This window comes from Bidens hawaiensis, unplaced genomic scaffold, assembly GCF_021521415.1.
Source record: "Bidens hawaiensis isolate Kalapana, Puna unplaced genomic scaffold, B.hawaiensis_p1.1 tig00010132_1, whole genome shotgun sequence".
In the NCBI taxonomy this organism is placed as follows: Eukaryota; Viridiplantae; Streptophyta; class Magnoliopsida; order Asterales; family Asteraceae; genus Bidens; species Bidens hawaiensis.
In genome coordinates, this window is record NW_027491767.1 from 822,259 (window position 1) to 847,359 (window position 25,101).

The 25,101-nt window shown below is 34.0% G+C and overlaps 2 protein-coding genes and 2 pseudogenes across 3 annotated transcripts; 2 read left to right on the forward strand and 2 right to left on the reverse strand.

Moving 5' to 3' along the window:
- Nucleotides 1–942: 942 nt before the first annotated feature.
- Nucleotides 943–4,432, forward strand: LOC143534387 (putative GTP diphosphokinase RSH2, chloroplastic; annotated as a pseudogene). Its single transcript, XR_013135544.1, has 6 exons — nucleotides 943–1,737; nucleotides 1,829–2,014; nucleotides 2,099–2,558; nucleotides 3,351–3,509; nucleotides 3,564–3,912; nucleotides 4,005–4,432. The product of XR_013135544.1 is annotated as a putative GTP diphosphokinase RSH2, chloroplastic (transcript).
- A 123-nt stretch (nucleotides 4,433–4,555) lies between these two features.
- Nucleotides 4,556–6,774, reverse strand: LOC143534350 (protein NODULATION SIGNALING PATHWAY 1 pseudogene; annotated as a pseudogene).
- A 3,512-nt stretch (nucleotides 6,775–10,286) lies between these two features.
- Nucleotides 10,287–12,713, forward strand: LOC143534322 (uncharacterized). The gene is made up of 3 exons (XM_077028834.1): nucleotides 10,287–10,529; nucleotides 10,930–11,332; nucleotides 11,931–12,713. The coding sequence occupies exons 1-3, from the start codon at nucleotides 10,313–10,315 to the stop codon at nucleotides 12,340–12,342; spliced, it is 1,032 nt and encodes a 343-aa protein (XP_076884949.1). The 5' UTR covers nucleotides 10,287–10,312; the 3' UTR covers nucleotides 12,343–12,713.
- A 5,129-nt stretch (nucleotides 12,714–17,842) lies between these two features.
- LOC143534323 (ubiquitin-like protein ATG12) lies at nucleotides 17,843–21,667 on the reverse strand. The gene is made up of 5 exons (XM_077028835.1): nucleotides 21,549–21,667; nucleotides 21,329–21,387; nucleotides 18,653–18,721; nucleotides 18,506–18,568; nucleotides 17,843–18,325 (listed from the first exon to the last, which is right to left on the reverse strand). The coding sequence occupies exons 1-5, from the start codon at nucleotides 21,586–21,588 to the stop codon at nucleotides 18,266–18,268; spliced, it is 291 nt and encodes a 96-aa protein (XP_076884950.1). The 5' UTR covers nucleotides 21,589–21,667; the 3' UTR covers nucleotides 17,843–18,265.
- Between the last annotated feature and the right edge of the window lie 3,434 nt (nucleotides 21,668–25,101).

Consider the following 25,101-nt stretch of genomic DNA (forward strand, 5'->3'; position numbering starts at 1 on the left):
TTTCCGGCAAGGTGGTGGCGGTGGGTGGCGGTGGGCGGTGGTGGTTGTAGGAGATAAGTGAAAATTTAAGTGTGTTTTAATTAAGCGGGTTTTTGAAATTAAATTAAGTGGGTTTTCAATATTAAGGTATTAGACAAAAATACCATCCTTCCTAGCCTTCTTAGGATAATCAAACTTCTTATTTGATCATTTCTCTATTCATAATTTTACGTTATTTATTTGTTTTAATCATGGTACTTAAAGATTAGGATTTATTACCAACGGTGATTTCCGCATGACGGTGTTTGTTGAATGTGATGATCTTCCTCAAAGGTTAGCATCAAATCGAAGGTTTCAATTAAAAAACCGAAAGATGACGAGGTCGACGCTAGTAGTTTCGGAGTCTGAGAGAATATTTTATTACGGTTTTAAGCTCGAAAAAAAAACACAATTACCTTCACATGTGAATGCATGGTTGTAGAAGTCGTTACGCGCTACCAGGTCAATCGGCTAGAGAATTGTGAGTTAAATTTCGGTATATTACACGCATGCCAAATATCACAAATTTCCTAATTTTAATGACAACATACGTGAATATCAATATAAATCAAAAGAATACATGTTTAAAATCGCCTATATCCGAGTAGGTTCGAATTGACCACCGACAAGATACATGTAATGCCACGTAGATCCGAGTAATCGCCGAGTATCCAAGTGGCCACCAACATTTGAGTCCGAGTGATATAAGTTAAGTTTGAGAAAATCTCCCCGGAAGGGTGCCGAGTACTCGACACATGACATTTTTGTTAAAAACTAACTAAGATCACCGGCATTGACTGAGCGCGCTCACAAATGTTTAGAATAAGTTTCATGTTTCAACCTTTGTATAACTTGAGAACCAAATTTGTGAAATGATGAAATGAAATGGACCATTTGTATAATAATAATTTTGTCTAACTTCTTCGTTTGTTTGACCTTCTTCATCATATCAACAAATCCGATTGTAAATAAATACATACATACATACTTCAATTCAATACTCTAAATACATATTAATTATTCATATATTCATATTCAAATTCATCAATTCCTTCAGATTCCGTTCGTTTTCCTCATTCAATTCACCTAATTTCAACCTTATATGATCCCAATTTCAAACCCTAGGGTTTAATCAATCAATCAATTAATCAACCATGGCGGTTCCAACGATATCACTCTACACAAGTCCAATCAATTCACACTACGATTTCGATCTAACCGTAACCGCCACCGCCACACCGTCGCAAAAACCCACCGTCGGCGGCCTGTCATCGCTCTTCTCGTCATCATACGACGAGGTGACGTCATTCAAAGCTAACAACGACGAGCTGACGTCATTCGGATCGTATTTAAAACGTGATCATTTACATCATTTGCATCAGAGCCCGGTTTCGGTGATCCAAGGCCCCGGTGGTTCGCCGTCGATGCGGTTTTCGTTTTCGCCCGAACGAGACGGCTGTGTCCGCCTCGGTGGGACGAGGCGGTCGTTTAAAGGCGTGGTTACGCACGCGTTGGGGTCGTATTCGTGTCGATTATTCGGCTGGGGTTCGGACGGGGTTTAATTTGGCTGAGGAGCTTACATTTGTGATGGATGATAGTAGTTTGAAAGAACCGAATTCGGAGCATATGTTGTTTGCTGCTCAGTTGAAACATAATATTTTTAATGATGAATTGGTTGTTAAAGCTTTTTATGAAGCTGCTAGAGCTCATAAAGGACAGGTTGTTGTCTTATTATTATTATTATTATTATTATTATTATTATTATCATGTTGTAGTGTAATTTATGTTATGTTGTGATATTGATGTTTAGATGCGAGCTAGTGGCGATCCGTATTTGCAGCATTGTGTAGAAACTGCGTGTTTGCTAGCTACAATAGGTGCTGATGCAACCGTGGTTTCTGCAGGGCTTTTACATGATACACTTGATGATTCTTTTATGAATTATGAGTATATTCTTCAAACATTCGGTCGCGGGCTTGCTGATCTTGTTGAAGGGGTAAGATTGTTTTATCGTTGGATCGTTATTATATTTATAATAACACGTATATAGGTTTTGAATTATGTGGTTGGATATTTACAGGTGTCCGAGTTGAGTCAAATGAGTAAGCTTGCGCGTGAAAGCAATACTTCAACGAAAACAGTTGAGGCAGATCGTCTGCACACAATGTTTCTTGCAATGGCGGACGCTAGAGCTGTGCTTATAAAACTGGCTGACAGGTTGCATAACATGATGACACTGGATGCTTTACCTTTGTTTAAACAGTATAGGTTTGCGAAGGAGACTATTGAGATATTTGCTCCTTTAGCAAACCGTTTAGGAATTGTTAGTTGGAAGGAACAGTTAGAAAATCTTTGTTTTAAATATATCAACCCAAACCGGTATGAGGATTTATCTTCCCAGCTTATGAAGTCTTTTAATGATGAAATGGTTACCTCTGCTGCTCAAAAGTTGGAGCAAGCGCTTAAGGATGGATCTATTCTTATCATGTTCTATATGGACGGCACAAAAGCTTGTACAGCATTCATTGCAAGATGCTAAAGTAAGTATCTTTCCCGCACCGTATTTCGTTATTCAAATTCACCTTTTTTGCTGCAAATTTAGTTTACATGCTAGTTGTATGACACATGGTTGTATAATTAGAAACTTGTTCTTCCTAGTTGAAATATACCAGCAGTGAATTTTATACCTGCATATGTTATTCTTATTAGGGGATGCATTTTCTTTTACTTTTTGGCAAACTGCACGAAAAGAAACGAACTTTCTTTTAAGTTGGTGAAAAATTGAAATCAACTTGACTTTTTTAACTCTGATTTTAGCGATCACTAACAACCTCATTTTACCTCTGATGTGACTTTTTTTCATGCCATACCAGCCTCCATATACAAGAAATGCTTTTATGAAAAAAAAATACATTTTTTTTTGTGTTTTGAAAATTGTAGTAATATATTGTTATTTAATGTCAAACCAGATGCCACGTGCCATAGACATGACAGTAATTTTGATAAATCAGCAAAAAAAAGTGTGTTGCTAACAGTTGGAACAAGTTATTCTACACTTATTTGAATGTTGGTTGCTTAAATAGAAAGAGTGTAAAATTTGCTTCTGTTTAGTACAGTTTGTTGTGGACATTTGTTGTGCCTGTGTGGTGTGATATATTCTATGTATGCTATCTTTGGGTTAACAAGCCCTTCTTTTGGGGAACTATGAAGAATTCATTTAGAATTCACTTATTAGCAACATGCTAGCATATTAATATTGCATCCTTTTGTGGTATCTAATTTCTTAAAGTTGTACTATTGCTCATTCGTGATGTTGTATACATTTGGTGCAGGAAAAAGTTAAGCATGGATGAAATTCATGATATCCATGGGCTACGGCTGATTGTGGAAAATGTAGAAGACTGTTATAAAGCATTAGACCTTGTTCACGGTTTATGGCCTGTAGTACCTGGAAAATCTAAGGACTACATAAAACAGCCCAAGTGTAATGGGTATGTTGACACATTATTCTCCTATACATTATAATTTATTTTATATATATGTAGGTATCGATCACTGCACACAGTGGTAATGGAGGGATTGGTCCCGTTCGAAGTTCAAATCAGAACAAAAGAAATGCACTCTCAGGCAGAGTTTGGATTTGCCGCTCATTGGAGATACAAAGAAGGAGATTGCATGCATTCTTCATTTGTGCTACAAATGGTTGAATGGGCTCGTTGGGTGGTGACTTGGCAGTGTGAGACAATGATGAAAGATCAATCATCCATTGGCTACACGGATGTCATGAAACCACCTTGCAAATTCCCTTTCCATACTGAAGATTGCCCGCATTCTTATAAACCTTCTTGCGGATCTGACGGACCCGTGTTTGTCATTGTCATTCAGAATAACAAGGTAATTTACAAGTTCAACAATTGGTCTGTAAATGAATTCTTTTTATCCGTTGAATGCAAAAGTAAATGGTAAACATTATTGGCACTTAACAGATGTCGGTGCAAGAATTTCCTGCAAATTCAACCGTGAAGGACGTTGTAGGTTATGGGTTTCCCGTGAAAGAAGTAATGCTGAAAGTAAACCGTGAACCGGTGATTGATATTAACTGCAAGTTGAGAATGGGGGATGTAGTGGAACTTGGTCCCAAAATACCCGACAAATCGTTAACCGAGTACAGGGAAGAAATTCAACGAATGTACAAGATTGGGCAACCTGCGACAAGCAGGCAAAGAACTGCTGGTTACAGAGTTGGTTGGAGAAGTTTAAGATGAAGATTATAGGGGTTTAATTTACAAATTGGGATAATTATTTTAGTGTAAATACATGGTGAAGGTTGTACAGAATTATGGTGCCAGGTTATTGTTATTTAGATTGTTAATTCATATATGTGAAATGTGATTATAGAACAACCTTTTTATTCTCTTTACTGTTAAGAATGCAAATCATCTTATAGCCTACAATATTCTTTCTGGTCTTGTGTTATAAACTTTAAACAAGTAAAATAAAACATATCAAAACTGATACAAATGCTGCAAATTTAGACTTATTTGTTGATATTAATAGTTTCTGCATCTATTTTCCATAGAGAGCAAAATGAAACAGGTTGGCCTTTCCACCATAACCCCAAGCATTTATCCTTCTCATCAACTCTCAGCTGCCAATTGCTGTCATACTTCTTCAACAACGCCCGAGCTCTGTCGATCACATCCTCCCGGAAACCATCGACTACAAACCCAACACCAATCATCCTTTCCGCCCACTTTTCTTTCGGTTCATTCATAATACACGTGTTCATCAACGCCTTTGAAGCCTCGCCTTCCATCATCTTTCTTTCGTCCGTATCTCCTGTTTTAAACGCCACGCTTGTTGAATCCAAAAAACTCCATAAACTATCCACCTTTCTCGCAAACCCCGTCTCGAAGCTACTACAACTGTTGCAACTGCACTCGACGTTGTTGTCGTTCAAGATCACTCCTTTCGGTTCAAGGTTTCGTAAAATCTTCAAGAACGTTGTTCTGTTGTCCGGATTATTATGGTTTAGGTTGTTAAGTCGAAACTGAGCGCATAGAATCAAGATTTCGTCTGGAGATGATTTGATACTGTGGGAATTAAGGTTTTGCAGAGGGCAGTTGTCAAGTGTGTTGATGTGTAGATTTATCTTGTACTGATTTGCGCAACGGAGGATGTTTGAGATGGAATTGTAATCGGGTGGGCTGTTAGCAAACGGAATTTGGGTGTTCTCGGGGGTTGGGGTCACCACCGTTAGTCTAACTAACGGTGGTGGCCCACCTGGCCGGCGACTCAATGCTTCTAGAAGCGTCGGCCATTGAAACCCATGAGAGACTCCGATATCGAGAATGTGAAGGTTAATACCGCCCGACCCTCGGTCATGGTCCGACAACACCTGTAAGATGGAGCCGTTGGCAATATTGTTCGGGATGGTGAACCATGGGTTAATCTCATTAAAGTTGATGAGAGATTGTTTGAAGAATTTTGGTTCTGCGGTGGAGAAATTGCGGGGTGTTGGGACCATTTTTGGTTCCACCACCCTACCAGGGTGGTGTTTGGTAGCGGAGAGATGATGGGTTAGAGCTTGTAACCCGTGTGCTGCCAGTCTGTAATTGGCGTCCCCCGTGGGTGAAGCAAGTTCACGGAGGACGACAAGCAGGTGCCGGACACGTGATACGTTTCTGGCACTAATAGCAGCGGCACACGGGTTCAGCAACTGCTCTGCCCACCTCCCGCTTCTTATATCATTACTACAACCATCCTTTGTTGACTTCTCGTGACCCCTTCTATTTACGGGCTTCTTAGCTTGTACCGTTGATGGTGCTTTTCGTTTCTTGGATACATCGGTGGTTAGCTGTTTCGACTCATTAGAAAATATGAGATAATCAGGTGTATCAGTGGTTACCGTTGTATTTGTGCTTGTGGTAATGGTACTACTACTAAAGATTTCTTGATCAAGATCTTGTGGCGGGGCCCACCAACGATCGTCGATAATAGGATTGGATCCAAATGGCTCATCTAGAAAAGATGGTATGTAAGACGATACCGAATCCTCTAACCAATCCGAGATTGGATCAGAGGCCGTGTTCCCCTCCGCGTCTCCAAACATGTTTTCTTGATTTGGGTTTATGTTGGGAGAAAAATAAGGTAAGAACAAAGTGTCTTGCTTGATCATTGTATGTTGTTGTTCTTAGGAGAATGATAAGGTAATGAATAAATAACAGTTTGGTGGGTTGGTGTTAATTAAGAGGAAGTTGCATACCATAATGTGCTGTTTTTTGGACAATATGATTGTTTTGTTTTGTGTAAATGTTATATTAATATATGCTTAATAGTTAGTTAATAAGTTGTTTTTGGATTCACATTAACAAAAGTGGAAAGAGCACAGAAATTGTTATATTGTTTTGGATTAATGGTTGTTTCATGTGGTAAGTTTGATTTAGTATCAACTATCAAGAATCAAGACGGCAAATTTGTCATCTTTTGGGATTAATGAATATTTTATTAATTTAGAAGGTGTTTGTTAAAGATTCTAAAAACAGGAAATTATAGGAAATCACGTCAAGATAATTTTGTTTGGAAGAATTGATGTTTTATTCGTAGGTAGTCTAGATTGCACAAACTCTTGTGAAAGAACATCCTGAAACAAGATTCATGTGAGTAGAAAATATGTTTTTGGGTGGTGTTTTTAATTGGCCATGTGAAATGTTTTTAAGTCACATTTGGAGAATCTCGATCTAATCACATTTTATATTTATGAATGCAACAATTGTATTAATTAATTATTTAATACATTCTTTAATCTTATATGTTCCTAATGTTGTTGAGGTTATAAAAATAAAGATTAATATTGGAAGGTGTGCCTAATCCATTAGGTTGTGATTGATTCGAAAATTCGATAGGACTGGAAGAGCTTTTTGTATGTCTTCACAGTGGAGGAGAAAGCAAGATAGAAAGCTTCGGGCTTGATTCCCCTTCTATGAGACAGAAAATTCGAAATTCGATTAACACTTTAGGTTCAGCCCAAGACGATTTACTTCAGCCCAATATTTAGTTTAGCCCATGTTACACACATACACTTCATTGCAATCCATTTGATTTCTTTTCATTCCTAAGCCTAGTAGTCACCAATTATTATTTTATTTCCTTGATTTCGTATTCTCATGAACCTATAATTAGATGTGAAGAAAAAAATTGGTATGAGCTCTAACACAAGCATGATAATAAAATCACATTAAAATTATGCATTTTACGATAATAATGATATTATTTGACCGATGTTATAAGATTTAAATCCGATACGGAGGGAGTATGGGTAGAGATGTTACACTTGCCGTTGCTTTGATTGAATACTTGCTTCTTCTCATTAATTTCTTCCTCTTATGTATGGACAGAATGCAATTTCCTTACTCTACACAAATATCAATAATGACATCCTAATATACAATGATTCTATTATGTTTTGAATTTTTGATATCAAAAGTGAAACCAGATGAGTAGTTACTACTTACTAGTTTTGGAACTTGACAGGCTTTTATTATACTTTCATAAGTTTATTTAAATAAATTTATGCGGTAATTTGCAATGATAAACATGGACCAACCAAGCAATAACCTCAGTTCTTTTCACTTGAGAAAAGAAAATGCATGATGTATTTAGTGGAAAATGTTCTTGGAAGAACACGAAAATTTACCAGCGAGTTTAAGTTTACCCGGTCATCAGTCGTATAATTTTTTAATTCCCCTCTTTAACAAGTTTTTTCTTAAAAAAAATAAGTGAATATACACGGTAACCAATTGAAAGTAGAGATGTGATTTTTTTTTCTCAAATACCCGCACCCGTGCCCGTACCGATTTAGATTATTCAATACGGGTATCAATATCAAAATTTTAGGATTCGGGTGTTTGATACTTATAGGTACGGACACAAATATAGATACTTGTATTTCGGTATTACTTACCCGCTTGGAGAAACATGTAGAGGTTTTGTTAGTAACTTCCGTATTTACGTCTAGAAAACAGGTCCAACAGATTGTTAATCATATAGTGCAACCGGTACTCGTACCTAGTTTATTTGTTACTCGTGTCCATACCATGGTCATTGGAGATTTGAAAAAAAAAAAAAACAAAGCCGTACCTAAGCAGATAAATTCGTTATAGTACTCACTGTTTAATTTGATTGATTTTTGTTACAAATACGGGTATGGTACCAAAAACGTCCCTAGTTGAAAGAGTGGAATAGGGAAATATATAGGAATAGAGATGGATGTGGTGGAGGTGTTTGTTCTCTTTTCTCTTTATTAATTTATTATTTATGGTGTGGTGGCCTGACACTGGGGTGGGCAGCATGATTTAAATTGATTTGACCTGAGGCTGAAGGAGGTCATGAGGTATCTTTGGCAGTCAACATTGCAGGTGGTGGTGGTGGTGGTGGTGGTGGTAAATATATAGGGTGATTTCATAACTACCAACCTACCTAGCTCCATTATTCAGTCATGCATCATAAATAAACAAAAGCATATTTACCAAACTATCATCAAAAACATGCAACTTATTATGTCACATATTATGACAAACAAGTAATCACTATATTTTCTCCAAAAACATGCAAGTTATATATGTCACATATTATGACAAACAAAGTAATCACTATTTCTATTTCTCCAAAAACATGCAAAAAACTATGGTTAAAAATGTAACATTTAAGGGTACATTTACTGATTTACCAAAACATACATTTTGAATATACATATATTTATTACTTGACCAATATATGTTTATGGTTTGCATGTGATCTGGTGCAGTGTTTGAACAGTCCCCTCAAAACTCTTTACATATGCCCAAACCCACCTGCTCAGTCTTGCTTTTGACAATCCCTTCACTTTCTATAAAATATACATATAATATTTATAATGGACACATTAGGACATTAAGTGGGCACATTTGCATCTAACAATAATTAATACCTTCTCAAAGGATATAATTTAAAATTTATTTGATAACTAAATACACCATAAATTAATGTTTTTCCCCTTAATAATATTGGAATTACCTCAAATCCTTAACCTTAATGATGGTGTAGTTCTCTAGGTTAATTGGGATCCTGTGTGTGATGACATGATGTTGACCATATCCTTCACCACAAATTAATATTCAGCAATAAAAGGTGCCACTTTTGTCAAGTTATAGTGAAAAGGCTGTCTAAAGTGTCCTAACCAAAAATAAAATGTAAAAGTAAAAGTATCCTTAATGTGATGTTCAGAATTTAGGGATGCACGTTTTTTTTACCGAGCTACCGTACCCGTATTTGGTAAACGGTTTTATTCATTTTCGATATCGGTATTTTTCAGTATGGTATGATCACCAATCTCATCCCTAGTTTAATTTTATGAGAATGAACATAGTAGATGATGTAGGCATGTATGATTGGGGATATTATCATACTAATATTTGTTTTAAAACTAGGTGGGACATTCCCTTAAAAACCCTAACCACATATACAACTTTATCTAAAAGTCTTGTCTTATTATGGGTTATGGCTATGACACATTGTCTTCACTTTTCACTTTTCACTTTTCACTTTTCACTTTTCACTTTTCACATACATACAATATTAAAGTCACCACAAGACTTGATAATGTAACACACTAGCTAACATGTAAATTACATAAGAAACAATATTCATATAAATACTAGCCCAGTACATAACTTATAATTATTAAAGTGGAAGCCTTTTTCTTGGTGATGATCAATAAATCTGTATAATACAAAAAGTTGTTGTATGTAGTTATTATTTGTATCTTAGTATCTTACTACTAGCTAGAGAATCAATAAATCTTGAGTCGGTGTATGTATATATAATAAATTAATAACTTCAACACCATATTATATGTTATTATGATATATAAATAAAATGTATGTATGTGTGTTTGTACATGTGTGATATGGATTTCCGTAAAGGTGGCAGAAATATAGAGAGATGTAAGGGAGGCAGGCAAGCAAACAATGACAGAGAGCTGGCTGTATGTATAGTATTGTTTGCATAGTGCACTGCACACTCCTCAGCATCACAACAAATTAGCCAGTTCACTGCAGTGGTTGGACTCATTTGACACAGACACACCTCTCTCTATATATCTATATCTATATGTGTATATGTATATGTCTGTGTGAGAGAGAAAGAGAAAGAGTTCACTAGATTCATCCCATACTCTATTATTATAAACACAAGAAGCTAGCTAGCCATATCTCATATTATTATTATTATTTGAACAATAAAGAGAGTATACTAGATGATGATGATGATGGGTACAAGCAGTAGTAGTAGTAATAATCAAACTCCATCAAATGTGTTCACAGCATCTCAATGGGAAGAACTGGAACAACAAGCCTTAGTATACAAATACATGGTTTCAGGTGTTCCAGTACCTACTGATCTCATCTTGTCTGTCAGAAGAAGCTTGTATACATCCTCCTCACCTTCTTCCTCACTCTCCCACCATCCCACCTGTAACCACTCTTCTTTTCTTTTTCTACTTATTATTATTATTATAAATATTATTAGTAGTAGTAACTCACTACTTGTTATCATAGTTGCATAAGTCTCCATAGAATGCTTTTTACAACACTGATTAATATTAATATTTAATATTAGATAGTGTTATTAGTTTAGGGTTTATCAGTAGTTAGGTTTTTGTTATGATATATATCTATATATTGTAACTAAATTGTTATTATTATTATTATTATTTCAAACCACTTTTTATCATAGTTGCAGAAGTCGCTAGACGCTTTTAGAACGAATTTTACAACACTGCTTAATATAATTAATAATAGATAGTATTATCAATTTAGGGTATATATTTTAACAACTCAATCTTTGAACTTAATAATATTAATATATATGCAGTGGGTGGAGTATGGGAACAAGGGTCAAGTTATCCGTACAACCAGTTGTATCAGATGAGTGGATATGGCAGAAAGATAGATTTGGAGCCAGGAAGATGCAGAAGAACAGATGGTAAAAAATGGAGGTGTTCTAAAGAAGCTTATCCAGATTCTAAGTACTGTGAGAGACACATGCATAGAGGCAGAAATCGTTCAAGAAAGCCTGTGGAATTTACTACTTCTTCTTCATCTTCTTCAGTTACTACTGCAACAACTCTTAATGTTTCTTCATCATCACCATCATCAGCAGTATCCAAATCATCTCTTATTAATGTTTCTTCTGATCCTTACCCTTCATTCTCATCTATTCACTCAAGTTACTTGGATTCTTCACCTTATTCTCATCAAACCCTTAAAGACTACAGGTTTTGTTTTGTTTTTTTTAATGTTAATATAACTTTGATTAATATTCATCTAAACGAGTAGTGTTTACATTGAAAAAGAAGGTAAACGGACCCCTTTTCGATTGCAAAACTATATTCATAGCAAAATGTTGTAAAAGCAGGTCTACAAACGAGGTACGGCTCCGATGCGAGTTTCTTTAACTCCGTCTGGTTACTAAGAATTGATCAAAGTGACCAGACTCAGCCATAATCACATCTAGTTGGTCAATTTGGATCGATTTTGACATAAATTAAAAATATAACATTATTCGTATTTCTATAATATTAAGGAACAAATTCATATCATTTTTTAATTAATGATTAGCATTTTTTAGAACAATTTAGTATTTAAAAATGTATTTATGTTGCTTATATTGATTCACCTATTTTATTATAAATATTAGTAAATTTATTATACTTGAAATATATATAATATCCAAAAGTTAATTTTCTTTATATTTATCATATCCGCATAGCGACTTTTACAACCATGGTTTATAGATTTTGGTGTTATTAATATTTTGTTTTGTTTGTGTATAATCAATTAATTAGTTAAAGACATGATGTTAATAACTAACAGGAACTTGCAAGGAATGAAGGATATAGCTATAGGTGATGATGAAAGATCAGCAGCATCTTACTTCCAACTAAATGATCATCATCATAATCATCATCAAACCTACTCTCATTTCAGTTTCCAAAACCTAAAAGACCATCAAAAGAAAGAAGATCAAGAAACACAAGGACAACATTGTTTTGTCATGGGTACTGATTTCATAAAACCATCAGAACAAACCAACAAATCAAGCATCCAAATTGACACAAAAGCTAATGATAACATTACCAATCAACAACCATTCCACCACTTCTTTTCAACACCAAAAACCACACTTAATAATAATAACACTAACACTGATTGGGTTAATGTTGACACAAAAGCACCTTTGTCCACACAAGATCTTTTTCAATCCAAGCCAAGGCCTTACTGGTAGAGTTAAAGTGGAAGAAAGTAACAAGAATTATATTAGTAGGTTTTGTTTTTAAGAATGTTTTGTTAAATGTCATTGTTAACAGAACCATGCAAGTGCATTTTAGGTTAGAATATTATTATATATTATATGGTAGGGCAGCAAACAGAAGAATTACATGTCTGGAATTCACTTGTCATTATCAAATATAATGTAACATGACATGCCCCCACTTTCATGAATATGAATATTATTATTTTACTACTATGATACTGTCCAATCACACTGCTCTTTTTCATTAATATATACAACTATACATGTATATATATAGCTGGTCAAAGATAAAAGGCTGACTTAATCAATGCAGTCTAATATGAACATGAAATAGTAGTTCAAATTCAAGTGAAGAATATGCCAATATATGTATCCAGTTTAAATGAAAGTGGAATTTTGTGTTATAAATGTGGTGAATAGAGTTGGCAGGTGGATGCTTTAAAAGTACAATCCTTTGTAGAGGGACACTGAGACAACAACTGTCTCTTTAATGTCTAGCTATCTCCCACAAAACATTGGTTATCTTCATCTGTTATATTTCACTAGGTAAGTTACTCCTCACATTTTGTGGTCAAAACTGATCATCAAATAGTTTTGTATTATAAGGTATAACAAACCTAACTAAACCTACTGAAAACCGAAAAAGTTAAACTAATAATAATCGAACATACAAAGCTAACGGTTATGGTTAAGTGAATTTGATTAACTGACCATTAGGCTATGGTTACAGTTAACGTGTCTACGTTAACCGACTTTAACCAAAACCAAACTGAACCTTGTATGTTTAACTTTTTTCAGATTTGATACTTTTATTTCCAACTTCGAGCATTTAAACTTACGTTGCAACTGTTTTTATAACATAGCTTGGAACACGATTATCTAAGCTTAAAACCAGCATGTTTCAGCATTGAAACTTCATAATTGAGTTTGAAACAATATAACCAAACCAACTTCAACTAACAAAGGAAAAACAAAATAAAATATACATTGGACGATATTTAATTGAATTTCACTAGAACAAACCAATAACCAACCATTCGGTTATGGTTATGGTTATGGTTAAGCGCTAGTAACCTAACATAACCGACTTTGCACACCACCCTTAATACCTCATATTAAGAATGAAAAAAGCATAAGATCAATCCAAGAATGAAAAAACTACCAGACCCTACTTATAGCTTTGCTGTCGGTGGGATTTTACTGGGCATGATTGATTGATTGATTGAAATGTCAAAACTAAAATAATTATGGACCTTTGAAATTGATAGAAAAAATATATATCCCCAATATTTGCTAATGTGTGTCATGTGACTTGATCAATTTCCTTCTTTGAAACAACAAGAAAGTCAACACAAAAACTTGCAATATCCCAGCCACCCAAATGAACATCAATCCAATCTTCTTTCCCATATTGGGTTTTCTTGGATGTAATGGTGGGTGTGGATGGTCATGTCTTTTATGATATGATGATGATCTTGAGGTGTTTCTTGAACTCGGAGAATGATGTGGCTTTCTTGGACGTGGCAATGACGGTGGCGGTGGTAGTGGCAGTGTCGACCGTGGTGGAAATGGAGATGGTGGTGGTCGCGAAGGAGACTGTTGAAAATGTTGTTGGGAGTTAACATGGGAAGGAAATAAGAGAACAAAGTGAAACAAAAGTAATGTTAATAAGATAGATTCCATGGCTTTGTTAGTTGTTACATAGAAAGTGTTACATAGGAAAACTAGAAAGAAATGAAGGAGGCTTTATGGAGATTGAAATTGGGTCTATTGAATACATAGACAGATAGACACGGCCACTAAAGCAAAGCAATCACTTTGGTCTTTTGTTAATAAAATGAGAGATGAGTTTGGAAAGATTTTCTTGATCCCTTCTTTCTAGGAGAATACAGCTAAGCTTGGAATGAAATTGGTAATAACTAATAACTAATAAGTGGATCTTGGTATTTCTAGTTAATTATGCAAATGGTTTCGCGGTGATTTGCTGAAAGTAACAGGTTTTGTATCTAATTTGAGAAGTAACAAGTTTGAGATATGTGGTTACGAGGATTGAAACGATGTGTTAAATGGTCTTTAAATTAGTGGTCATCATTATAACTTTAGAAAGTTATAAATATTATACTGAAGTTGTTTATAAATAAGATAGGATAAGATGTGTTAGACATGTTCCGGCAATATTTTGTATGATTTGGTTGGAAGTCAAACTATGTCCTTGCCTGCTCAAAGTTGCACCATGAGCAATAAATTATAATATACTCTATATTAAAATGATCATTTTAATAAATTGATCTGTTTATCTGTCTGTAAATTCACACATCCCATCTTTATGTATGCAATGGTGTGAAAAGATGAAATCCACATGAAGATGAGATGCAAATGTAAGGCAATTAAGTTTTTAAATCGAAATGAAAGTATTAAATCGGGTTTTTATTCGGTCACTTGAGTAACACTTTTTTAATACACTTTAGGGAAGTAATCTCGAAAGAAGTAAATTTACGGTACAGATTTGGAAGATAAACCATGTTTTCTTTTGAACGACAATAGTAAATCAACTAAGGTCTAGCAAAAAACTAGACAAAAAGAACTCCAAACTTCAAAAAACAAATTACAGTTCAAGGTTAAAATTACGTCAAGACTCTCAATGTATAACATTTACCACGCTTGATGATCCAAAGATAGTCCAAAACTTCAACATCAGGACAAACCAAGTTGATTATTATAAGTTATCTACTAAGTATATGGCTAACAGATGCTATCTTTGTGAATAAGTTTCTTGGTAGAATAAATAAAATAATAGATTTGATGATTCATTAATTTATTATTATTATTATTATTATTATTATTGATATTTATATATTTATATACAACAAACTAAATAAATATTTGTATTTTTTATTGAGAAAGTGACAAACTAAATAAATATTTATATACAACAAACTAAATAAATATTTGTATTATTATTATTATTGAGAAAGTGACACATAATAAAAGTTGCTATATATGTGAAAGGGGTTTTAAACCTTAATTTGGCAAAAGCTATATAAAGAAAAAGGGGTGTATAATAAGTTAATAAGCAGTAGTAGAAACTGGATTTATTTCTAGTGGCACTGTGTTATCGTCAGTCGGGACAACAACGTTTAATGCTTTTATCCAGATGGAAGTGTTACAGCCACTTTTGCTTGATGCCATAAATGCATACACAAATGTCATTAAAAGGTAAATTATAAACCTATTAACATTTAAATGAGCTAAATTATAAACCTATTAACATATTTTTCCTTACCCCATCCAACCTTTAAGTTATAATTATTTTTAACCATCAGAACTTGTTACAAAAACACTAACGAGGCTGGCAATACATTGCTAACCACAAGATCAGGCAAATTGCAGCTTGCCTTGAGCGGATGTCATTTAAGAGGTGATGGCTGGAAATGAGATTTAAAAAATTCATAAACCAATCTTAGCCCACACTAAGGGGCTGTTTGGGATTCCTCATTTTTGCTCCTTATAGCTTATAACTTATGTGTTATAAGTTATAAGTTATAAGGTGTTTGAGAAAGTTGGGTTTTGTGAGTGTATAAGGTATAAGTTACAACATTGTAACTTATACCTTATACCTTAAATAAGGCATAAGGAGGTAAAATAAGGAATCCCAAACACCCCTTAAGGCTATGTGTAGTGGGCGCCGATTTGGGCGATTTTTGGGCGCGAAGGGGCGCGAACACCGCCCCCCCGGGCGATAAGTGGGCGATTTGGGGCGGAGGCGAGGTGATATTATCGCCTGGAAGAAGAAGAAATATTATTATTATATTATATGTATGTGTGTGTATATATATATATGTATATGTATATGTATATATGTTGTGTGTGTATATATATGTATATTCAAAATGAATCCTAGAAACAACCCGAACCAACCAAACCACCCATTCCCTCCTTTCGGTCAACACTATGGTTCGCAAAACCAACCGAACGTGAACTTACAATGGAACCCGATGAACCTAAACCAACCGAGCTATCCGTTTCAATTTCCCGACCCGAACCTAAACATGTATGCCAACCGAGCTATATTTTTTTTTATATTTTTAGTTATATATTTTTTTAGTTATGTTTTTTTTGTCTTTCTTTTTAATATAATGCATTTTTATTTTATTATTTAAATAAATTAGTTTTTATTTAATTAGTTTAATTATAAAAAGAAAATAATAAAAAAAGATACCGTGGGCCCAACTTGTAGCCCCTACACCATTACACCCCAAAAACAAATTTCCACTCCATGCTGACTGGGCGCCACATGTCACAATTCGCCCCTAATTGTAGCCCCTCCACTACACATGGCCTAAGAGGCGAATAATAACCGGTTAACCTAACCGGAACCGACACTCTAACAGGGTACTGAGAATTAGTTTCAAATCAATGCGAACTTAGCACCCGGTTATGAATTTTCATGTTGAAACCAGTTATTTATATCAGGTTATTACCAGTTATGAGGCATACTGCATATCGGCATATGTATGTATCTATGGTATGTAATATGTATATGTATGCATGTGTATGTATGGTAGGTGTACATGCATGTATTTTAGAATTTCAAGAATTTATAAAAAAAGAACTTTATTTTGTATATTTACTATTTTATTAAAATTTCCTATTATTTTAAAAAACCAGTTATTTCGGTTAATCGGTTTGGTTAATACTTAATAACCTAACCATTATATAGGTTAGGTGACTTATGCCTTTAGACATCATGAAACCGGTTACTTACTTAGTAACCAGTTATTTCAATAACCAGTTTTGACTTCGTTGACCAATAATTAGACCGGCTGAACAGGTAATCAACGATATTTTAAAAATTGGTTAAGCGGTTATTTCAATAACCAGTTTGACTTCATTGACCATTAACTAGTTCGAGTAATCACTGGCATTTTAAAAACTGGTTAAACAACATTTGCACCTTTATAAGACGCTAACAGGCTTGCCGGTTTAACTATAATAGCCGCTTTAAAAACGATTTCAGTTAACCGGTTCGCACATGAAAATCCATACATACACACACATACCATGTATAGACAAACATGCATACACACATACCATACACACACAAACATATACATACACACATATACCATATTACACACACATACATATACACCATAACTGGCTAACCTAATATAAATAACCGATTTCGGTTAACAGGTTCGCACATGATAATCCATAACCAGTACCTAACCTACGGTTCATATCGGTTTCTCAATAAACCTGTTAAGAGTGTCAGGTCGGTTTCAGTTACTAACCGGGTTTTTTTTCACCTCTGCCTGAAACCTGATTGATTGTACACAACATGATCTAAATCATCTGGTTCCCGAACTTGCATATTACATTCTAATTCTATACTCCACACTAGAACCATTGGCAACTACACATTTGAGTACCGCAGGCGTTACTCAAATGAGCAAATAAATGAAACTTAAATTATCAAGCTTAACCAAATTGCTTCAGTTTGGAAGTAGTTTTCTCTCCATATGATATGTAGCAGTTCGCCTAATAAAGGATCCAACTCATCTAATATCAAGGGACCAATAACCCGGTTACAATATGAAAATGCAAGTCTGCCCAACGCTCAGGCAAACCCAAAGAAAATGAAACAAAAAGGTATGCATAATTGAAATATAACAAGAGGTATAGGCACATGTTTTTAAACAACGAAATGTAAAGATAAGTGTTAAAAAAGTATCAGAAAATCCTTCTGAATGACAAATCAACTGCATTAGGAAGAAATAACTAAGTCAAAGCCAACTATGCATACAATCAAAGAAGAGTAATGAAATTTACCAAATGAATTTCCCTTGTAACGAGTTTTTGCAGCTGTACAAATTTTGCTAAATTGTCCAAGTTAGCCCCAAGCCATAGAACATGCATAGTTAACCACCAACTTCCCGTCAAATCCAAAATTCTGCAGCACCAAAATACAAGCAGTTGCAAGTAACATATGAGTCTATCTCCTTCATATTTCAGGTCACATTAACTAAAAAAAAAGGACTAATCATAGATACAAGTCAATCTTATCCTCGTAAATTCGAAAAAATGTCACATTAATCAAAATGATAATTTAGATTCACACAAAGAAACTTACATCGTAAAGGTCATTCACTAGCTGATCTGGGCTCGGCGAGAAGGCACTGTTCACATAAACAAACTGAAAAGGGATAAAGAGGGCAGCATTTAATAATGGAATCAATAATTGCCGCACTCTGAAGTAGGCAACCAACAAACTACTTACCAGAGTCTCCTTGTGCAGTTGACGACGAAGAAAATCAATCACCTTAGAAAATTTATCAGTTCCTGCAATCTGAAATTTTAAGAAATCTTTACATAATTAGCAATAATATGAACAATGTGTTTTTAGAAGCAAGGGCTATTAGAAGTGCAAATTGTAACTAGTTAGCCTAACCGTAACCGAAACCGGTAAATCGCTATAAGGGACACCGATGGTTAGGAACCAGTTAGGAACTTTAACATATAAACCAGTTAACCGAACATAGTTAATACGGTTACCGTTAATAAGGTTAATTTCAATAAGCTATCATCGGTTAACCGGTTAATAACCGAACCAAACCGGTTACATAGGTTAGAAAGTTTCCACTCAAACATCGGTTAAGCGAACATAGTTTAACACGGTTAGTGTTAAACTGTTAATGAGGTTGGTTTTAATAGGTTAAGGTTAATTTCAATAGATTATTATCGGTTAACCGGTTAATAATTAACCGAACCGTTACATAGCTTAAAGATTTCCCACTCAAAAACCGGTTAAGTACTTTGTCTGTTTGACCGATAACCGATTACGGTTAGTAACAGATTTTCCAAAAGCTAGTTAACCGATATTTGCACCTCTAAGGACTATAAATATCTTTTGTAATCTTAAAATTAGTAAAATACTTCATATAAGTAATCCACATCAGCATTCTTATCTCTTAATTTCAATAGGTTATTATCGGTTAACCAGTTAGTAACCAAACCGATTACATAGGTTAGGAACTTTGACCGTTTGACCAATAACCAATCACGGTTAGTAATCGATATTCCAAAATTCAGCAAGATATATCATATAAGCAATCCACATCAGCATTCTAAAATAGAACTATAATCAGATACACAAGTGAAACTACACAGTAGAGGTGGCAATGAGAGTGGGTTGGGTTGGATTTGGGTGATGGGTCATGATGGGTATGGGTCAGGATGGATATGGGTTCAGGATGGATTTTGGATTTTTAAAATAGAGGGTTAAGATGGATATGGGTCAAGATGGGTAAACCAAGTGAAAGTTGACATACAAAAAGGGTTTTAAAAACTCCTCAAAAAAATATTCAAAAAAACTATTAAAAAAATAATAACTCAAAATATAAATAAAAAACCCAAAATGTAAAATAACTAAAATGTTTCCCCCATCATCCTCGTTCATAAAAAAAAAAAAAAAAAACTTTTTGTACCGGTTCAGGTTTGAGTTTTTCGGGGGGGTTTTCGGTTCGTTTTTTTTTTTTTTTCGTTTCGGTCGGTTTCGGTATCTGCTCGTTTTCAATGATTTCGGTTTCGATTTCTCGGTTTTTTCGGTTTCAATGTTGTTTTGTTTTAGTCAGTTTTTTCGGTTTCATTTCGTGTTTTTTTGTTTCGTTTCGTAACATTTGTTTTATTTTGGTCGGCTACGTTTCAGTTTTTTTGTTTTGTTTTGGTAAGCTTTTTGATTGCATTTCGTTTTTTTTTGTTTCGTTTTGGTTAGTTTTTCGGTTTCATATCGGATTTTTGTATCGTTTTGGTTGTTTTTCTATTTCGGTTTAGTTTCGTTTCAGTTTTTTTGTTTCGTTTGGTCGGTTCGGTGTTTTTGATTCGTTTTGGTCCGGTTTTTAAATTGCATTTAGTTTTTTTCTATGTTTCCTTTTGGTCAGTTTTTCAGTTTCAATTCGGTTTTTTTGTTTCGTTTATGTCGTTTTTCTATTTCGGTTGAGTTTCGTTTCGGTTTTTTTGTTTCGCTTTGGTCGGTTCAGTGTTTTTGTTTTGTTTTGGTCAGGTTTCAGTTGCATTTCGCCCTTTTTTTTTGTTTCGTTTTGGTCGTTATTCTATTTCGGTTCAGTTTCGTTTTGATTTTTTTTTTGTTTCGGTCGTTTCGGTGTTTTAGTTTTGTTTTGGTCCGCTTTTCAGTTGCATTTTGCTTTTTTTTTTTGTTTTGTTTTAGTCCACTTTTCGGTTTCATTCCCGTTTTTTTGTTTCGTTTTGGTCGTTTTTCTATTTCGATTCAGTTTTGTTTCGGTTTGGTCGATTCGGAGTTTTTGTTTAGTTTTGGTTAGCTTTCGATTGCATTTCATTTTTTTTGTTTCGTTTTGGTTAGTTTTTCGGTTTCATTCCCGTTTTTTTGTTTCGTTTTGGTCGTTTTTCTATTTCGATTCAGTTTTGTTTCGGTTTGGTCGATTCGGTGTTTTTGTTTAGTTTTGGTTAGGTTTTCGGTTGCATTTCATTTTTTTTGTTTCGTTTTGGTCAGTTTTTCGGTTTCATTCACGTTTTTTTTGTTTCGTTTTGGTCGTTTTTCTATTTCGGTTCAGTTTCGTTTTTGTTTCGTTTTAGTCAGTTCGTGGTTTTTGTTTCGTTTTGATCGTTTTTTGAGTTTCGGGTGAGTTTTGTTTCGCACGTGATAGTTTGGGTATTTTGAATTAGATAAATTTTGGATAACTTGGATATTTTGTTTTGACCCATTTTAACCTATAAATAAAACTCACTTGTATATTTCCAACCCATCCTGACTCACTTAAAGAATTTTTATGATTCATCCTAACTCATTTTACTTTTAAAGTTTATCCATCTTGACCCAAAACAATCCATTTGGGTTGTTACTATACAGTTACTAAAGCACATTATTACATAATATAAAGCTGAGCTAGAGCTAGGGTTTTAAAACTGATAAGAGTACCTTGAATTTAGCTTGTTTGAGGATCGGAGCATCACCGGTAGCTCGCAAATGCACAACAACTGTATATCAAAGGCCAATTGAATTAGCAAACTACATATATGATTTAAAACCCTAATTGATTGTATTTTATGAACGGAGCTAAAATTTGAAACGTAGAATGCTAAATATAAATTAAATCAATCTGTGAGTAATTAATTGATTTAGATGATAGTGATCTGACCTTTACGAGAACTAGCAATCGGTTGTTGGTCTGAAGCCATTGAAGCAGTTTCTGTTTCTTGCTCGAGAGATAACCAACAAAACGCCTCTAATCAGGTTAAAACCGGTCAGAAAACCGAAGAAACCGAACCAAATTTAACTGATAATGGGTTATCGGTTATTTTTTTATTCTCGGTTATCTTTATTTTATGTATTTATGCATATGTGTATTAACTAGACGGGTGTCCGCGCGATGCATTGGGTGTTTGAACATGTTAATCACGTACAAATATAAGTGTTTATGGTTCGGTTAAAACCTTAAAATCGTTTAAATCAGTCATTGGTTTGACTTCTATTTTCTTTTAACCCAACTTCACCCACTGAATTTAAACGGTCATAACTTTTTTATACGTTAATATTTTTTATAAAACATTGTACAATTTTATTATTTTTAATTTGATTATCATATTGTTATAGTTTTTTTCAGTTAAAAAACAACATTTTATGTATGGGTGTTTGCGGTATGGTTTTGATGGTTTTTAAATTAAACTGTAATCCAAACTGTAAGTAACCTTTTTGTCGTCGAAAACCGAACCACCCCGTTGAAACTTGAAATCGGTTGGCTAAAAGTTAAAGAAAAAAAAATCAATCGTGAAATTAAACAAATGATCGGTTTGAACGGTTTCAAACCGAACAATGAACACACATAAACTTGTAATGAGATTACCAAAGTATGGGTTTCCCGCTGCATCGCGCGAGCACCCGTCTAGTAAACTAAAAATGAACATGGGTGGTTGTACTTTAATGGATGTTTATATGTTTTAACATTTTATTGATTTATAATTGCATATTTGAGTTGTACATTAATGCTTTAGTGACTTGTATATTGTAATATGTTGCTCGGTATTGTATAAATTTTATGTCGAAACGTCGACAAAAATAAGTACGATGCATTGGTAAGCTCAGTTTTCTTTTAAACGTAATATATTTAGAGATATATAGAAGAATACAAGAAAAATATATAAACTTTTCAAATACATGAGGGGTAAAAGTTGTAACAATTTTGTAAATTTACAAAAAATTAGTAAAGTTTGAGGGACAAAATTGTAACTGTTTTCTAACAATTTAAATTTTCGGATGAACATATTTTGTACTGGGAGGACTAAATTTGTAAATTCAGAATTTATAAACTAAAAATGAACATGGGTGGTTGTACTTTAATGGATGCTTATGTGTTTAAACATTTTTTTGATTTATAATTGCATATTTGAGTTGTACATTAATGCTTTAGTGACTTGTACATTATAATATGTACCTCGGTATTGTATAAATTTTATGTCGAAACGTCGAAAAAAATAAGTACGATGTATTGGTAAGCTCAATTTTCTTGTAAACGTAATATATTTAGTGATATAGAAGAATAAAAGAAAATATATAAACTTTTCAAATACATGAGGGATAAAAGTTGTAACTTTTTTGTAAATTTACAAAAAGTTAGTAAAGTTTGAGGGCCAAGATTGTAACTATTTTCCAACAATCTGAATTTACGGAAGAACATATTTTGTAGTGGACAACATTGCCCCTATACTACATGCTTTATTGGTTGTATATAATGCTTTGGGTGATGTAAATCCCTTAAAATTCTAGTGTCTTAATTTGACCCTCTTTGGTGCATTATATATAGTAATGATAAGCAAATGTTTAAGCCAAGTTTTAATTTTGGTCATTAACCGAACCGAAATAAAAATACTAACTGAATTAACCGAACTTCTTAACCGAAAACTGATTAGTTAATTTAGTTGAGGTTAATAACCGAATCAAATTGTGCACACCCCTAGTTAAAAGCTTCTAATAAAATTTAAAACAACTGAAAATAAATTAATGGTGGGTGTATACATTTAATTTCAAACAATTTATCAATAAAGTTGTTTATATTTGACTTGAGGTATGAAAATATATTAATGGTGAACGTTCACTGCCGCTTGTCTTCGCTGTTACGTGAAGATCTCCACGCACCTCCACTGCTCTTCTTCCTCACCATTGCTTAATAGACGTGACAACCATATCACCACCCCTTGGACGCTGATTCAAAGAAACTGGACCATACCCCATAGTCTTAAGAATGTTAAATAATATAATCTTTACATTGTAGTCAAAGCAAGTATTTTATGATTACTCTGATTATTTATGTCAATATTTTGTTAACGACAATTTTGATTTGGTTAACAACTCGTTTATAAAATTTTGATAATCATAATATATGTCAATCAATTATACAGAGTTACATTGATCAAATTAGTGAAAGAAACTAAAAAAATTTAATAGTGTAAGTATATTTTTTCAACATTGATTTCAACTACTCTATCAAGTATCAACCATTCAACATTATAAGGATTGAGGCCTAATATGATTTTGGTTCTGGGCTAAGGCCCACTTGTGCACACTTAAAAGTTAAAACAAGCATCAATCAATTATTCAATTAAATTATAGAATTGTAAATGTCTTAAAACGTATACACCAATTTAGCCATCAAAGGGAATTTGGGTATCTTGTTATAAGGACCTCCATCTTTGAAGGTAGAGAGTTAAGACTCGTGATGGACATTGATGTGGTATGATTAAGAGTAGATTAGATTGTCTTTAAAAAGAAAAAAATCAAAACGTTCTTCACTTCTGTCTTGATTTCTTATTAAATACGTCCCTGGTCCGACTTTTAGCATTTAACTAAAAACAATGTTGATGCTAACTTTCGGATCGTAATACTTTTATTCTCATAAAAATTGAATAACTAAAAACAATCATAGATGTATTACCATGACCGTAAATTTAGCAGGACACCATTATTTTTAACTTTTGAGTAATGGGGACAAAGACAAACCATGAGTAGCAAAACTTAGAAACCAAAATTGTCCGAATGATGAAAAAAGGTACAATAAGTGCATCAAATCTATTTTCACTTCAATAATCAATGTTGATGCTAACTTTCAGATTGCAATACTTTTATTTTTCATTTTTTTGGGATTTTTGCAAATACAACACACTTAGACCATGTGTTGCGGGCTAACTAGCACGTGCTAGTTAAAGCATCACGTAGACAGCGAGGCTTTCACTAGCCAACTTTAACGCGCTGTGGAAATGTCGTTTAGGGACTACTGCCCCTGCCATTGTCACCCCTTTTAATTCAACCAATGCAGTGTTGAGGTTGTTAAGGACTAAGAATCTTAGCCTAAGATGGCTCTCCCAATGGCAGTAAGATTTAAAATAGGATGACACATGTATGATGTAACAAGTATGCTAAACTAAAAGATAAAACATTGTAAAAGGAAAAGTTTAAGAGTTAATTATATATGTAATCTGAACTCAAAAGATTCGAATAGTTGTAAAACTTGGAACAGTAGCCGACCACTTGGTACAAACATAATGGTTGATCTAAATGGGACAAAAGTGTCCAATGATTTCACAGGGGATCATTATTACCAAAAGCCACTTTAGAATCCACCTTTCCTCACAAAAGAATCTTCAATCCAAACAGAATCATCAACATTACAGCTCAGTTGCCTTACTTTTTGCTGATTT